Source organism: Lepidochelys olivacea, assembly GCF_965140295.1.
Source record: "Lepidochelys olivacea isolate rLepOli2 genome assembly, chromosome: 11".
Lineage (NCBI taxonomy): Eukaryota > Metazoa > Chordata > Testudines > Cheloniidae > Lepidochelys > Lepidochelys olivacea.
In genome coordinates this window covers 34,810,504-34,826,691 of record NC_140421.1, presented here as the reverse complement: position 1 = coordinate 34,826,691, position 16,188 = coordinate 34,810,504, and the positions used below count along the sequence as shown (strand labels likewise).

At 42.0% G+C, this 16,188-nt stretch overlaps 1 protein-coding gene across 4 annotated transcripts in view; it reads left to right on the top strand.

Annotated features, from left to right (window-relative positions):
• Positions 1–16,188, top strand: part of KCNH7 (potassium voltage-gated channel subfamily H member 7) — a 341,749-nt gene that overhangs the window by 212,890 nt on the left and 112,671 nt on the right. For 2 of the 4 annotated variants that reach the window (XM_084642909.1, XM_084642907.1), the window contains exon 4: positions 10,070–10,102. The exons of the other annotated variants lie outside the window; for them this stretch is intronic. In XM_084642909.1, coding sequence (XP_084499035.1) covers positions 10,070–10,102 — 33 coding nt within the window. The remainder of the gene's footprint in view (positions 1–10,069; positions 10,103–16,188) is intronic. 4 annotated transcript variants of the gene reach the window in all.

Below are 16,188 nucleotides of genomic sequence, written 5' to 3'. Positions count from 1 at the left end.
TGAGAGCTCAACCCAGAATTCCAATGGGCAGTGGAGACTGCGGGAACTGTGGGATAACTACCCACAGTGCAACACTCCAAAAGTCAACACTAGCCACGGTAGTGAGGACTCACTCCACCGACATAATGCGCTTAGTGTGGACATACGCATAGACTGTATAAAATCGATTTCTAAAAATCAACTTCTATAAGATTGACCTCATTTCATAGTGTAGACATACCCTAAGACAAAACAAAAAAAGAGTATTCCATTTTCCACTTATTGATACAAGTTTCTACAGATATTAATAGCATGATCCCTCTAACATCCTCTGCTTAGGGAACCAAATAATTTGCAATACAGAATGTGTATGTTATAAGACAGTGCTTACAATGTTCTTCAGTGGAGCTGAAAGCCAGGCAGCTTCAGCTTTAGGTTAGAGATGAAAAGCTACTGTAGCAATATAAAGCCTTTCAGGAACAGTGCATTCCTTTAAATAAAAAACCCCACAACCCATTCCATTACTCAGGTGAATTTAATGTAATGTTACACTGTTCCATGCAATGAACATTTACTATCAACGTGGTTTTGTAATGGAGTTGAAATCTGAGAGAGAAAAGCAAGTCAGTGTATTTTGAGCCAATTGGATGTAAGCCCAGTGCAACAGTCCTTACTCAGACAACGTGCCAGTCAGAGTAAGCAGCTTCTAAAAGACTACAAGATCTTGGCAATATGAAAGAAACAGCAAAATCATCTATTTGAAGGTTTCATTTTTCAGACTATATTAGTTCCCAATCTGCTTGCATCTGAAAATCTGGGTTCTCCTCACATGCTGCATCATAAAGATGATGTTTTTTAAAGCGGTGAAGTCATTGTGTAAAGGTTAAGGAGTTAGACTGAACTTTTCCTTTTGGTAACACCTATACCAGACACTTCTAAGACAAACAAACAAGACTGCAAGATCTTGGCAATATGAAAGAAACAGCAGAATCATCTGTTTAAAGGATTCATTTTTTTCAGACTATATTAGTTCCCAATCTGTTTGCATCTGAAAACTGAAACAAAATGTCAATATTGGTTAAAAGTGAGGTATAGTTTGCTACGTTATTTTTCTTGTTTTTAATTTTTATTTGTATCTATAGGGGAGACTTTACATTGTTAAAGTCCTGATAATTTTTTTTTTATTTAATGGTGTTTCTAAGTTTCCTGACTTTAATTTAATTTGCAATGTCAGTTCTATGTGCACTTTCGCTGTTATTATTATTCATATGTATCTACACCAGGGGCGGGCAAACTTTTTGGCCTGAGGGCCACATTGGGTTCCGAAAATTGTATGGAGGGCTGGTTAGGGGAGGGGGGCGTCGCCCAGCCTTCACCCCCTATCCCTCCCCTGCTTCTCACCCCCTGACAGACCTCCCCAGGACCCCTGCTCCCATTCAACCCCCATGTTCCTCACCCTCTGACCGCCCTGACCCCTATCCACCCCCTGACCACCACCACCCCCCCAAACTCCCCTTCCCTCTATCCAACCCCCCCTGCTCCCTGCCCCCTTACTGTGCAGCACAGAGCACTGGGTCAGGCCGGGCTCTGCAGCTGCGCTGCCCCAGGAGCTCGCTGCTCCACCATGCCACCTGGAGCATTGCGCTCAGGCTGCGGGGAAGGGGAAACAGCGGGGGAGGGGCTCAGGGGCCAGGCAAGAGGGCCCTGCGGGCTGGACGTGGCCCATGGGCCGTAGTTTGCAGACCTCTGATCTACACAGTACCATAACCTGTCATGGTATTTGACATAGACTCTTAAAAGACAGAGCCCCTGACATGGGGAGCTTACAATTTAAATTAAACAAAAATAGAACAGGAAAAGATGCCAAGGAAAGGGACAGGGATAAGAGTGAAAGGGTTAAAATGAATAATAATAATGCTGATCATATTATAATTCTTATTTTAAGTAGAGATGGATGTAACACAAAACAGGAGAAATAAAGAGCCCAGGAATGGAAGTCCACAATGGAAAGCAAAGTGAAGTAGGTTCTGAGGAATTTGAAGACAGAGAGTAGGGACGTTTGATGCATAGGAAAAGGATATTGTTCCAAGCATGGAGAGCAACATGAAAAAGGGGATAAACGCAAAAGTGGGAGGAGGGAGCCACAAGGGAAGAAGAGTGGGCAGAGCGCAGGAGGTCAGGTGAGGGAGGTGAGGAGTGACAGGAGAATAGAGATGAGATGTCAGCAGGGGCAGAGCCATATGGAGCCTTGAAACTAAATAGAAGGAATCTGAACTTTATGCAAAAAGAGACAAGGAGCCAGAGAAGGGACGCAAGGGATGTGTGTGTGTGTGAGAGAGAGAGTAGCAGGGGAGGAAAGGTATTTTAGCTGTTGAATGTTGGAGAGACTGAATTCAATTGAAGCTAGACAAATTCAGACTGGAAATAAGGTGTATATTCTTAATGGAGAAAGTAATTAACCATTGAAACAATTTACCAAGGGTCTTGGTGGATTCTCGATCACTGACAATTTTGGAACCAAGAATGGATGTTTTTTCTAGAAGATATGATCTAGAAATTATTTTGGGGCAGTTCAATGGCCTGTGTTATATGGGAGGTCAGACTTGATGATCACAATGGTCCCTTCTGGCCTTGTAATCTACAAATCTAAGAAGGAAGAGGGAAGAGTCAGAGATGCTGAAGAGGAGGAGTTTACAGTTGTCCGTGGGTATGTCTTAGTGGTCAAAAATGGTGTGTTTATCTACTGTGTTAGCTCAACCAAGTTAGCTTAAAGTGATTGAAAAGTCCTGTTAAGCTGTAGACTTACATATTAGCTGGCCTTGTTCTTACTGCCCCAAAAGCAACTGATTGTCTTGAACTGAGCTATTCAGCTGTGCATTAAAACAATATCTGCCTGGTTCCAAAACCACAGCAGCTTATTCCCCTACTGGAAAGGCAGTACTATCCCTTTCAGGTCTGTCAGAGCATCTATAGAAAACTGATCAATAAAGAAGTTAATTATATTTATCAAATGTGTGTGTTTTGGGAGGGTCCTGTATCATTTTATCATTTCATTTTATAGGCCCGTTTTGCTACCTACTGGATGATTTCTTGGTTCTTTTCTCCTGAAAAGGACTGAGGGAAATTATTATTCTAGTCTTATTTTCAGATTGCCATAGACTAAACAATGAAAAAGTGTATTAGGAACATAAATACTGATGTAGCCTGGGTAGATGGCAAATATTTAGAAGACCTAAACTTTGCTGATGATATTGCACTACTGAGCGACATCCCTGATAAGTTACAAACAAAGACAGACAGCCTGGCAAAATAAAAAAGCAAGCCAAGCAGGGCTCATAATTAGTTATACTAAAACAAACATCCTTGAAACCCAGATGTCAAGCAGTAACATCACATTAGAAGACAAATATATCAAGACAGTAGAACAGTTCACCTACCTGGACATCACCATATTGGCCAATGGCCATCTCAAGAAAAAAGTGACATCAAGCATAGGAAAGCCACACCATTTACTAAACTCAGCAACATATTGAAATCAAAGATATATAGCTCCAGAACAAAACTCAGAATTTTCAATTCAAACAATCTCAGTGCTAACATATAGATGAGAGAGCTAGATATTTACCAAAATGTTAGACAGAAAACTAGACACCTTTGAAAATAAATGCCTAGTAAAGATTTTGGGAATTGATTGGAACAACCTTGTTACTAATGAAGAGATATGAGAAATCATCAACCAGTAGCTCATTTCCACCAGAATCAGAAGGAAGAACTGCACTTATTTGGGGCATGTACTCTGGATGCCAACACACAAACTCCCACCTGAAGCTGTCAAGTGGAAATCAACTGGTCTGAGGAAACAAGAGCACCCAAGAGAAACCTTAAGAACTGTTAGCAGGGAGGGTAGAACAGTCAGTCTGAACACCATAGAGCAGATGGCAGCAGCAGCAGATGACAGAGAGGAATGGAAGAGACTAGTTTCTGCCCCATGTGCCAATATTGGGATGAGAAGGATGTAATGGTAAATAATTTTCAAACTGAGGAACTGTTTGGTTTTCATAACGCAGGCAGGATGCATGAGGACTTGCAGATAATACCTTTTCACATATTTTTCCTGAAATCCGAAAACATTCCATTATCTTTGTGCAGGGAAAGATTTATTTTTTCTATATCCTACAAACACACATGATGGGGTGATTCTCCATTAAAATTAGCACTGAACACTTCATTGTCAACTATGTTTTAGCAACAGAGAGATTATAGAATTTGTTTAAAGTTCACAAGAAATGCTAACACTTTGGCCTGATTCTGATCCCGGTGACATAGGTATAAATTGGGACCGCTCCACAGAAGTCAGTGAAGCTACATCAAGGTAAAAAGGTATAAAAAAGATCTGAAGCAGGCCTTTTCTTTCTAAAATACATGGATTAACTTCACTTTAATTAGATAAAGTGATTACTGTATACGCATTGGGTATTCATACATTGAGTTTCCTATATGCAAATTATTTGGTTGCATGAACAGGCATAGCATTTTAGCACTGGATAAGCCTTATCTATGGGCAGATAAAGTATTATATTAAAAAAAGCTTACTATACAACTAGCTGTCATAAACAATGGATCAAATAATGTACAATGTGAAACATGAAGCATACAAGCAATAGTAACCATCTGCCTTTGCACAAAATATAATAAGAAATTTGTCCAGGGTGTTATTTTTAGACATGCCACTGGGAGCAAATTCATCTTGAGTGAGGGATAGTCAAGAAAAATTGTGACCGGGAGGACAAAGGTTTCTAGCTAGCCAAACTAGAAGGCTGATTATGACAAAGCCTATGTTATTATGTGTATTTGCCTCCAAGGTAAATTAAACTGAATGTTAGGAGAACTGAGACATCACTGAGTCCTTGTTGTAGTAAAGACATACGACTGGCAATAATAAATAAATAATAGTAATCATGATAATAATAACAAATAATTAATATGAGGCCCATTTAATCTTCAGACTCCTTTTACAAATATCATCTAACTGATTAATTAATATTCACAGCAGCCTGCAAGGCAGGTAAGTATGTATTATTATTCTTATTTTATAGTGAGGAAAATACAGAGAGAGAGAGAAAGTTACTTTTACCCCAGCGTAGTCACAATTAAGGCTGGGATTAGAACTGAAGCATTCTTGGATTCTATCTATTAGTATTAGCTGTTTTTATTACAGCATCTCCAAGAATCCCCAATCAGGATCAGAGTCCCATTGTGATGCATGTTGTACAAATAAGTAATTTAAAAAAGGCAATATCTGCCCTTCAGAGAATGCAGACTAAACAAAAACAGGATATTACATGTGGGTGTAGCACTCAGTGGAGGGAACTGGAGAAAGAAAAACAAGGGAAACAGGAACACATAATAACGACGTAGACGAATTGCTTAGTGCAGTATGTTGGGGGGAGTGGCTCCTCCCCCTCTGGGTCTGTGGGCAGTCAATCCACCCCACTACATTTCCAGGGGTCTCCTGACATGGGGAACCAGCAGGGCAATGGGAGACATGAGCTTGGGCCTGTGATCGGGGCTGAACAACAAACACAGTTACAAACTCAGGCCTGCAGTCAGGCTGGGCAACAAACAGTCAGTTAGCCCAGACCCCTGCTCAGGGCGGGGCAGTAGAGAATCTAAGGGGCTCAGGCCTGCCCTTAGGCTGGGCAGCAAAGAGTCAGGCCTCCTAGCTCTAGCAGAGGGCCGACAAGCTCAGGCTTCTTGCCTAAGAAAGGGGGAGACTGCCACCCATGGCTTGGGGTGACGGGGGGACACACCCACTCCACTGCGTACCTAACAGTGGTAGAGCAGTCTGCCACTGGGTCAGCGAGGATCCTGACCACAACATGAAAAAACAATGAGGAGTCCTTGTGGCACTTTAGAGACTAACAAATTTATTTTGGAGTGATGCATCTGATGAAGTGGGTTCTAGCCCACGAAAGCTTATGCCCAAATAAATTTGTTAGTCTCTAAGGTGCCACAAGGACTCCTCGTTGTTTTTGCTGATACAGACTAACATGGCTACCACTCTGAAACCTGACCACAACAGCATTGCAGCCAGTCAGGGGTCCCTACCCCTGGGCTACTTCCCAACTCCCCCTCAGGGTGTACCCAGCTCTGTAGAGGGTCATCCTGGTCATCAGGGAAGAAGGCCTCTGTCAGCATTTGCAGCTCCTCCATGTTTGGGTCTGTAAATGGCCCTGGTGGTCCAGGCCAATCCTCAGCTTCCTGGGGGGTCAGCAGCAGCCTCCCAGCTCGGGAGTTTACATGAGGCATCTGGGTCCTCCAGAGGCTGCCTCCCAACTGAGTTCTCTGGCCTGCCTTTCTGGTCCTGCCCACTAACTTCTGGCGGGAGGGTTGAGCATGGCATGCCTCCACCCACTAAGGTTTAATGAGAGGCTCCTCCCCCTCCAGGTCTGTGGGCGGCCAATCCACCCCGCTACACCTACATAGATTGCAAATTTTACTATTTTTTACTAATTAAGATGAATGATTTTTTAAACACCAGGCTAGCCATTATCTTTAGGGGGGCAATTTACTGTAGGTATGACAGTAGAGGGTAAGTTCTGAGAGGCTATTTGAAGGACAGGGTAGTGGCTTTACAAATTGACCAAAGAAAGTTACACCACATTGTAGGGAGCAGCACTGAAGAAGGAGTGATGGCAGTTATCAGTGTGCCAGACAAACCCATGATGGAATGTCTCACTTACAAATTTATGACCTAATTATTTTCAATAATAGCAAGAGGTAATATTGAGTATTTCAAATACCAGTTTCATTTGCAAAATGGCAATTCTGGATTTCATACTCAGAGAAAAAAATATAGTGGAAACATCAAGCTACCTCTTGAGCTTGAATTGAGTGGGCTGTACTAGATGATAGGAGAATACTAATTTGGATCCATTTTGGAAGATTTTTGGACATAGATCCTAAGAGATATGAGGAAATATTTGAGCCATTAGTGATTATCTTCAAAAAGTCATGTAAGAAGGAGAGATTCCAGAGGACTGGAAAATGGCAAATATAGTAGCCAATCTATAAAAAGGGGAATAAGAACAACCTGGGGAATTGAAGACCAGTCAGTTTAACTTCAGTATCTGGAATGATAATGGAGCAAATAATTAAGCAATCAATTTGCAAACACTTAGAAGATAATAAGGTGATACGTAACAGTCAGTATAGATTTGCCAAGAACAAATCCTGACAAACCAACCTAATAGCTTTCTTTGACAGAGTAACAAGCCTAGTGGATAGTGTGAAGCAATATATGTGGTATATCTTGATTTAGGAAGGCTTTTGATACTGTTTCACATGACCATCTCATAAACAAACTAGGGAAACGCAGTGGGTGCATAACAGGTTGGAAAAGCGTTCTCAGAGAGTAGTTATCAGGAGTTCACAGTCAATTGGGGTCCCACAGGGATCAGTTCTGAATCCATTTCTGTTAAAAATTGTCATCAATGATTTGGATAATGGCATAGAGAGGACACTCAAAGTTTGCAGGTGATACCAAGCTGGGAAAGGTTGCAAGTGCTTTGGAGGATACGATTAAAATTCAAAATGATCTGGACAAACTAGAGAAGTGGTCTGAAGTAAATAGGAGGATATTCAATAAGGACAAATGCAAAGTACTCCACTTAGGAAGGAACAATCAGTTGCACACATGCAAAATGGGAAATGACTGGCTAGGAAGCAGTACTGCGGAAAGGGATATGGGGTCATAGTGGATCACAAGCTAAATATAAGTCAACAGTGTAACACTGTTGCAAAAAAAGCAAACATCATTCTGGGATGTATTAGCAGGAGTGTTGTAAGCAAGTCACAAGACGTAATTCTTCTGCTCTACTCCATGCTGATTAGGCCTCAACTGGAGTATTGTGTCCAGTCCTGGGTGCCACATTTCAGGAAAAATGTGGGCAAATTGGAGAAAGTCCAGAGAAGAGCAAAAAAAGGATTAAAGGTCTAGAAAACCTGACCTATGAAGGGAGATTGAAAAGATTGGGTTTGTTCAGTCTGGAGAAGAGAAGACAGAGGGGACATGATAACAGTTTTCAAGTACATAAAAGGTTGTCACAAGGAGGAGGGAGAAAAATTTTTCTCCTTCACCTCTGAGAATAGGACAAGAAACAATGGGCTTAAATTGCAGTGAGGGCAGTTTAGGCTGGACATTAGGAAAAATTTCCTGTCAGGGTGATTAAGCACTGGAATAAATTGCCTAGGGAGGTTGTGGCATCTCCCTCATTGGAGATTTTTAGAAGCTGGTTACGAAAACATCTCTCAAGGATGGTCTAGATCAGTGGTGGCCAAACTGTGGCTGGCAAGCCCATGCAGCTCTTTTATAGTTAAAGTGTAGCTCACAAAGCCCCCTACGCCCTGCCCCCCATTCTCTGTCTACCAGACTGGGGGGAGAGCTCAGGGCTTCTGACCTCCTGTGGGGTGGGGTGGGGTGGTGGGGCTAGAAGCTTCTGGTGCCTGCTGAGAATGGGAGGCACAATTTAAAGTTTCAGCCCCTCAACAACTTGAGGCATGCCCCCCCAACCCTGAGCAGCCCCTCCCTGCATCTCTCAGGTGTTAGCTCCTCCTGGAGAGGCAGCAGCAAGCATCTGGCAGCTTCAGGGAGGGGCCACTGCTTTAGCTTCATGGGGAGAGGCAGCAGCAAAAGCAGTGGCTCTCTCTGCAGCTCCCAACTGTTTGCTGGTGTCTCTCCCTACTGCCGTAGCTCCCAGGTTGCTGGCTGAAGCAGCTGATGTGCAGGGATGAGGGCTCAGCAGCAGCATGTGACCAAGCAAGGCCAGCAAACCCTGGCAAAAATCGGGGGAGAGGGGGGAGGACATGATCCCCAAGCATCACTTCTGGCTTCTGCCCTGTGGAGAGGGAGGTCTCAGGACTTCAGCCCTGCAGGACATGCTGTTGGGATGCAGAACTTCAGCAAGAGCAGGGCTTCAGCCCTGAGCCCTGGCAGGCACCTCCCATGGGGCTGATGCCCTGAGTCCCCCTCTACCTGCAGGGCTGAAGCCCTGAGCCTGGCAGGTGTGCCCCAGCTCTTGAACTTTTGGAGATCATCGTATGGAGCTCAGAGGGTCAGTAAGTTTGGCCACCCCCTTCTAGATAATACTTGAGTGTTGGGGACTAGACGAGAATACCTCTCGAGGTCCCTTCCAGTCCTATGATTCTATGATTATTTATTTTTACATGGTCCCAGACTACTGGACAGGCATGATTTTAAATAAATTAAAATAAATAAATGTACTGCTTAATTAAACAAAATTATTATAATCACTGCCTCTTATTTTTCCAATCTATAATTCTATAATTGTTTCCCTATTTTATTAAGGAGAGTAGTATACAAACATGTTAGAAGTTCCTCACCTCTTGGTCACGCTATCTGTAGATGTCAAGCACTTGACAAGGGTGGGTAAGGAAATGTGCTATTCCCGTATACAGATGGAATAACTCAGGCTCAAAGGGGTTATGTGACTTTTCCAAAGTTACATGGTAAATACATGTCAAACCCAAAGGGCAAAGCCTTACCCCCTACCCTAAGGAGATGCCAAATAAATCACTCAGATTTTCAGCATCAAAGCTTTCCTCTTTTTAAAATGGGATAACAATCATAATTAGCACTTCCTTAGCACTTTTTCACCTAGAGTTCTTAAAGTGCTTGACAGAGGTCTGTAAACAAATATAAATAGCTCAGTTTGACTGAATGTGAGCTTGACTGTAATATCATTTACTCCAATTTTATACCAGAGCCATTCCACTACTTAACAACTTCTTATATGGGAAATTGACCCTATTTCATGCAACAAACTGAACAGTTCTTAAATTTTGCAAGTAGAAAAAGTAATGTGTTTTCGAACAGTTCTCCTGCAAGTCCCATATACAATCTACTATTATAATTTGCTTAGGCAATGTGTAGAAAAGTCATATTCTCCCTTATTTCCCCCCGTAAACAATCTCAGTACTCACATTTTTAAAGTTCTGTTAAATGTTTATTTTCTTAACATGTTTTTAAAAATTTAATGCTGTCTGTAAATCTAGTTTAATTGTGTTTCAGATGGCAACAACCTTTCAAGTGGCTCTTCTTCAGGTAAATCTATCTGTTGTTATCCTGTTACTTCTTGTGTTCTGTGTATATTATTTCAAGGTCTTGCTGAGTTTTACATTACCCAGCCAGAGAGTAAGTTAAAGTTCAGCTCTTGCCACAGCTCTCTGACTACTCTTTTCAGCAAAACTGTAGCTATAACACTTGAACTATTAAATCTGAGATCAGCCTGTATGAAGATAAAACCCAAATGTAGTGAAGGTTGTCAGCTTATTCTGACTGTAAATCCTGAATACACAGAGCATAGAATTCTATATATCTAGAGGTGAAATAAACCATATGATGGAAATATTTCAAGCTGTATGAATTAGTGTTTGGAACATGACTTCATAAAGAGACCCTCCTCCTAGGGTTTTCACTTCCTGGTCTTGCAGACAGAACAAATGCTATCTACTCGATAAAGTCTGGTGATCTAGTTAATGGTAAAGGCTGGCAAGTTCTTGCAAGTTTCCAGTGATAAATAGGATAGATTCCTTCTCAGATTTCAAGACTTCTTTACTTTGTGGTAGAAGTCACTAAAGGATAGTACTAGCCGAATAATTCATTGCATATAATATTTATTATGACTGACATTTTTTCATTAAATAATTATTTACAAATAATTGTGTTCATTTTTTAACATAATATGTGGCAAAGAAAGAAGATTACAGTAAGAAATGATATTTTCTGTTTGAGGGAAACAAAAACACATTCTTTTCCACCTAGCACTTTAAATGACATGAGATGGATGGAGCTAAAGTTGACACCTAGTGTAACTGGAGTCTCCTATAAATACGGCTTACCTTCCTTTTCACTGATTTTGAACCAGAAATGACAAAAAACAAAACAAAACCCTAAGATGCCTAGTAAATTTAATATAAGCAACAGGGAACAATATAATAAAATCTGGATAGACAGGTAGAGAGATAAAATAAATATATATGTTTATAAACACATAAACATATAAGTGCTTATTAATGTCATACACATAAAGTGCCCTCTGTAGTTTGTCAATGTGTTAAGACAGCCGGAGAGATAAAATAATATTCCCACATGCATGGAGGAATAAACAAGGCAGTCATTGTCCCAGAAACATGGGAGCTGCAGAAGAATTTAAAGTGGAATAAAAGTTCAACTTAAAATTTATCAGAAAATGGGAAGTAAAGTAACCAAACTGTCAGGTCCAAGTTAGGGGGTCCTTTATCTTGCTCCAGCTTCCAATCTGGTACCTGAAGATGCTTTCTTCTTCCTGTAAGGAAGGAGAGAAAAACAAAGCAAGCAGAGGAGATAATTAGGGGACCAAGAAAATGACTCACGTGTTACATGCCTCTATGTTTGAGTGTGTGAAGAAATAAGAGGTGGGAAAAACATAGAGGTGATCATAACTATCATGCCTTATTCTCAGGTCTGATAATCCCAGGGAAGCCAGAGGCATGCAGTGCATTTAAACACCTGCTATTACTTTGGCCATGGGGTCAGTGTTTGGGATTTTATTCCTGAAAAGAAATTGGTTCCTTTTGATTCTGAGTCTGATGACAAAACCCCTGTGCACTTTGTTGTATGAGTGGTTAACTGTTTTCTTCCAGCCTGAAAGCAGGCGTTCAACAATAGCCTGCCTCTGCATTTCCAATAACCTGCATTTTGGAATGATTCCCTGCATGCAATTATCAGTCCATCACTAAAGAGCAGTCCCTCTGCTGCTCTCACAAATAGATCACTTGGCTCAGCTTCAGGGAAAGTCTGAGAAGACCTGCATTATTGAGTAAATTCATGGTCTGGATAGTCAGTCAGGGATGCTTGTCAGGGAACTGTCTAGCCTGACTATTACTTTCATCAGCACTTCCTGAAGTACTGGAAAGCAGGACAAATTCTGAAGTGTGATTGTAAGAGCTGGTGAACAGATCCAGCTGTGGACAATGCAGTAACTATCACATCCTTTTTCTACAGATCCTGTCTACTTATAAGGGGGCAGTTATTGTGATTAGCTAGAAGCCAGGCAAGCTGTTTTCTTTGCTCTGACATAACATCCAAACTTATACAGCCAGATCAGTCATTCACTCTGATCTACTTAGCACAAGTTTGGTCACAGATGATGCCACACTATTGTCACCTGACAACACCTGGACATGGGCACCCCATGGGCAGCTGCAGTATGGTTTTAGGGCTCTCCAGACTGGGAGAAGCTCTCATGTTTGATCTTTGTTGTGCAAAGGAGGCATTTTGGCTCCTTGAGGGATCTGTCTAATATTACTGGAGTGAGTAATCTAGGAAAGAAGGCTTCGGAGGAAGAAACACCAGGTGAAGTCCAGGCAAGTAGCCTGAGAGAGGTTCACACTTCCTTCCCAGATAGGCACTTTTATTAAAGCCTCAGAAATCACGTTTACAGGTCTGTGTATTAGAGAGTGACTAAAAGGAAACAAAGGGGGCATAGCTGCCAGACACATCATGTAACCTGGCTAAATACCTGTGATGGGAGCTGATGCTGCCTCCCAACACATATTGGTTGTGGATGCCCTTTTGGAGAATAGACTGTTAGGGTAAGAGATCAGGAAGCCACTATGTGCTGAGAAATACTGTTAAGGAAAAGTTAGCACATGTGACTCCATTTTGGTTTGGGGCCCACCATTGTTTAAATGCCAGCACATCATACACCAGGAGGAGTAATCCTTAGATATCAAATCCCTGTGAAAATCCTCCTCCTTGCCTCCAGCCTGCCTTGACTCCCAGTATCTGGTTTTTGTCAGTTTCTAACTCCCTGTCTCTTGGCCTTGATGTGAGGCCTCCCATCCTGATAATAAAAGTTACTGATGCATAGCTTTAGGACCATGCTGTGTAATTAACATACTGGTATAGCACGAGGAATGCACCAAGCAGGGATAGGTGGTAGATAAGACAAGGGTTTGTTTATTGGCTAAGGTTTCCGATGCACGAGGGCAACATGCTTTGCTAAAAGGTATATAACCTTTGTATAATTTGCATTCAGGGTCCCCTCCTGGCTAGCAGGGGGGCACCATGCTCGAGCGTAATAAACTTAGTGTCTTTTGGGAACTCTGCAGTTGTGGACTTTGTTTCTGTGCCTCAGCCTAGATTCGAACTGTGCGTGACCTATCAGGTATAATTCGCAGCACTGGTGTGCGTGTCCTATCAGGTATAATTTGCAGCATTTGTGTGCGTGTCCTATCAGGTGTAATTCGTAGCACTTGTGTGCGTGTCCTATCAGGTGTAATTCGTAGCACTTGTGTGCGTGTCCTACCAGGTGTAATTCGTAACAATACTAAACAGAGAGAGTGAGTTAACGTAGAGCTTTCTGCATCTACCAGAAATCCCAGTGCCTTCAGCAAGTGTACTGAAATTGAGATAAAAAGAAAATGAGTACTTGTGGCACCTTAGAGACTAACCAATTTATTTGAGCATAAGCTTTTGTGAGCTACAGCTCACTTCATCGGATGCATTCAGTGGAAAATACAGTTGGGAGATTTAAGCTTTCGTGAGCTACAGCTCACTTCACCTCCCCACTGTATTTTCCACTGAATGCATCCAATGAAGTGAGCTGTAGCTCACAAAAGCTTATGCTCAAATAAATTGGTTAGTCTCTAAGGTACCACAAGTACTCCTTTTCTTTTTGCAAATACAGACTAACACGGCTGCTTCTCTGAAACCTGAAATTGAGATAGTTAGCCTTAGGCACATCTCTGACTCTGCTGCAGTGAAGATGTTGTGTAAGCAAATACGCATTTCTGCAGCTGGAGTATTTAGGAGATATAGAACTGGTGCCATCACTATTGTAAAGACCCCTGGGGCAGTACCCAGGCCAAACGCCATTACCTTCCATTGATACAGAACTGTAACATAGTACAGGCTTAGGAATTTCTTGTCATTTAGGTGCATGGGGTTACCATGGAAACCCTATTCAGATAATTTTTTGCTGGAATGTCCGTCTTAAAAACAGTAACTTACACCTTTGAGACTATCCATGAGAAGCATCTGGAAAGTCATAAAATGATGTAGGAGAATTAATTTTAAAACCTGGCACTAACACTATTACTTAGTGACATGAAAACAGCTTTTCCAGCTGCCCCTACATCTTTCCAGTCAGCACCACTCCTAAGGCCTCAGACTGTTGGCTTTCTATAGTTTCCTATCAATGGCCCAGGAAGTCTATATCTCTCTAAGCCTATTTAACCCTTTGCACAGAATCACAACTGGAATGCAATTTTAACCACTGTCAGGTCAGATAGCTGAAGGTTCAGCCTTTTCCGGATCTGAATACAGTGTTGTACCGCACTCTGTCTGCTATAACTCTGCTTCTTAGACACGTTTGAAAATTCCAAATTAAATTAGGGTTCTCCACGAGTTGTGGGAGCTTTTTTCATGATGCTTCAACACAGGACTAAGGAAGATAGAAGGCTTCCCTACATGTTGGCCTAGAGTCCATCTTTTCCTCTAATGAAGAAGAGGTTCCTCACCAATAATTATCCAGCCCATTCCAAGCACTCTGTGGACAATTAAGGTCTGGTATGAGGAAGCTTGGAAGCATGAGAAATTTCTACCATCAAGCATTAGAGAGCTGCATGCAGATCTCTGAGGCTGAAGCCCGGAGCAGCCTTTGATGAAATTTCCCAGGCACCAATGGGAGATCACCCAGAAAGGAAGGGTATGCAGGAGCAGAGAAAATTGTGCTGTGATAGAAAGCCTTAATAGGAGAGGAGGGGACAGGCTGCATTACCTACCATGATTCAGTTCCAATGTTCCCACTGAAGTCCTGTTGTAGGAGCCCCTGGGGAATGAGGTCTGAAGGGAAAAGATCACTATGAGGTCTTTTACGTCCACACAGGCACTTTTGTCGGTGAAAGTTTTGACGGTCGTGGGGGGGGGGTGTTTTTTTCACTATGTACTGAGAAATACTAAACAGAGAGAGAGAGTTAAGGTAGACAAAAGTGCCAGTGTAGACATAGCCTAAGCAAACTTACCTCAGTCAACATACATATCTGCCAAGGTTCCTTCCCCACTCTGAACTCTAGGGTACAGATGTGGGGACCTGCATGAAAACCTCCTAAGCTTATTTTTACCAGCTTAGGTTAAAAGTTCCCCAAGGTACAAAATTATTTTACTCTTCGATTTCCACTGCCACCACCAAACTTGATCTGGGTTTACTGGGAAAACGTAGTGTGGACACGTCTTTCCCCCCCAAAATCCTCCCAACCCTTGCACCCCACTTCCTGGGGAAGGTTTGGTAAAAATCCTCACCAATTTGCATAGGTGACCACAGACCCAAACCCTTGGATCTTAGAACAATGAAAAAGCATTCAGTTTTCTTACAAGAAGACTTTTAATAGAAGTAAAGGAATCACCTCTGTAAAATCAGGATGGTAGATACCTTACAGGGTAATTCAAAACATAGAGAATCCCTCTAGGCAAAACCTTAAGTTACAAAAAAGACACACAGACAGGAATAGTCATTCTATTCAGCACAGCCATCTCCTTTCCCAGCCATTTAAAGAAATCATAATCTAACACATACCTAGCTAGATTACTTACTAAAAGTTCTAAGACTCCATTCCTGTTCTGTCCCCGTCAAAAGCAGCATACAGACAGACACAGACCCTTTGTTTTTCTCCCTCCTCCCAGCTTTTGAAAGTATCTTGTCTCCTCATTGGTCATTTTGGTCAGGTGCCAGCAAGGTTATCTTTAGCTTCTTAACCCTTTACAGGTAAGGGGATTTTTCCTCTGGCCAGGAGGGATTTTAAAGGGGTTTACCCTTCCCTTTATATTTATGACAGTGTCTAAAACAGGGGCTTCCTGCTTTACAAAAACTGATCCTGTAGTCTTTTTGTAGAGAAAACTCCCATTAACACTTTTGTCTATATTGGGACTTTTGGCCTGGGGCCATGAATGTTTGCATCAGGCTACGTTATATTATTGAACTAAGTGAGACTGTGCTGTGCAACTCAGACAAATTGTGGATGGTCTTTCTGCTAGCTTCAGCTACAGTATTGCAGAAGGGATCTGACTTTTTTTTTATAATGAACATTCAGCACATTATAAGGCTCATTGTCCATACTGTGAACATGAGCCACAATCCTCCCATTTTA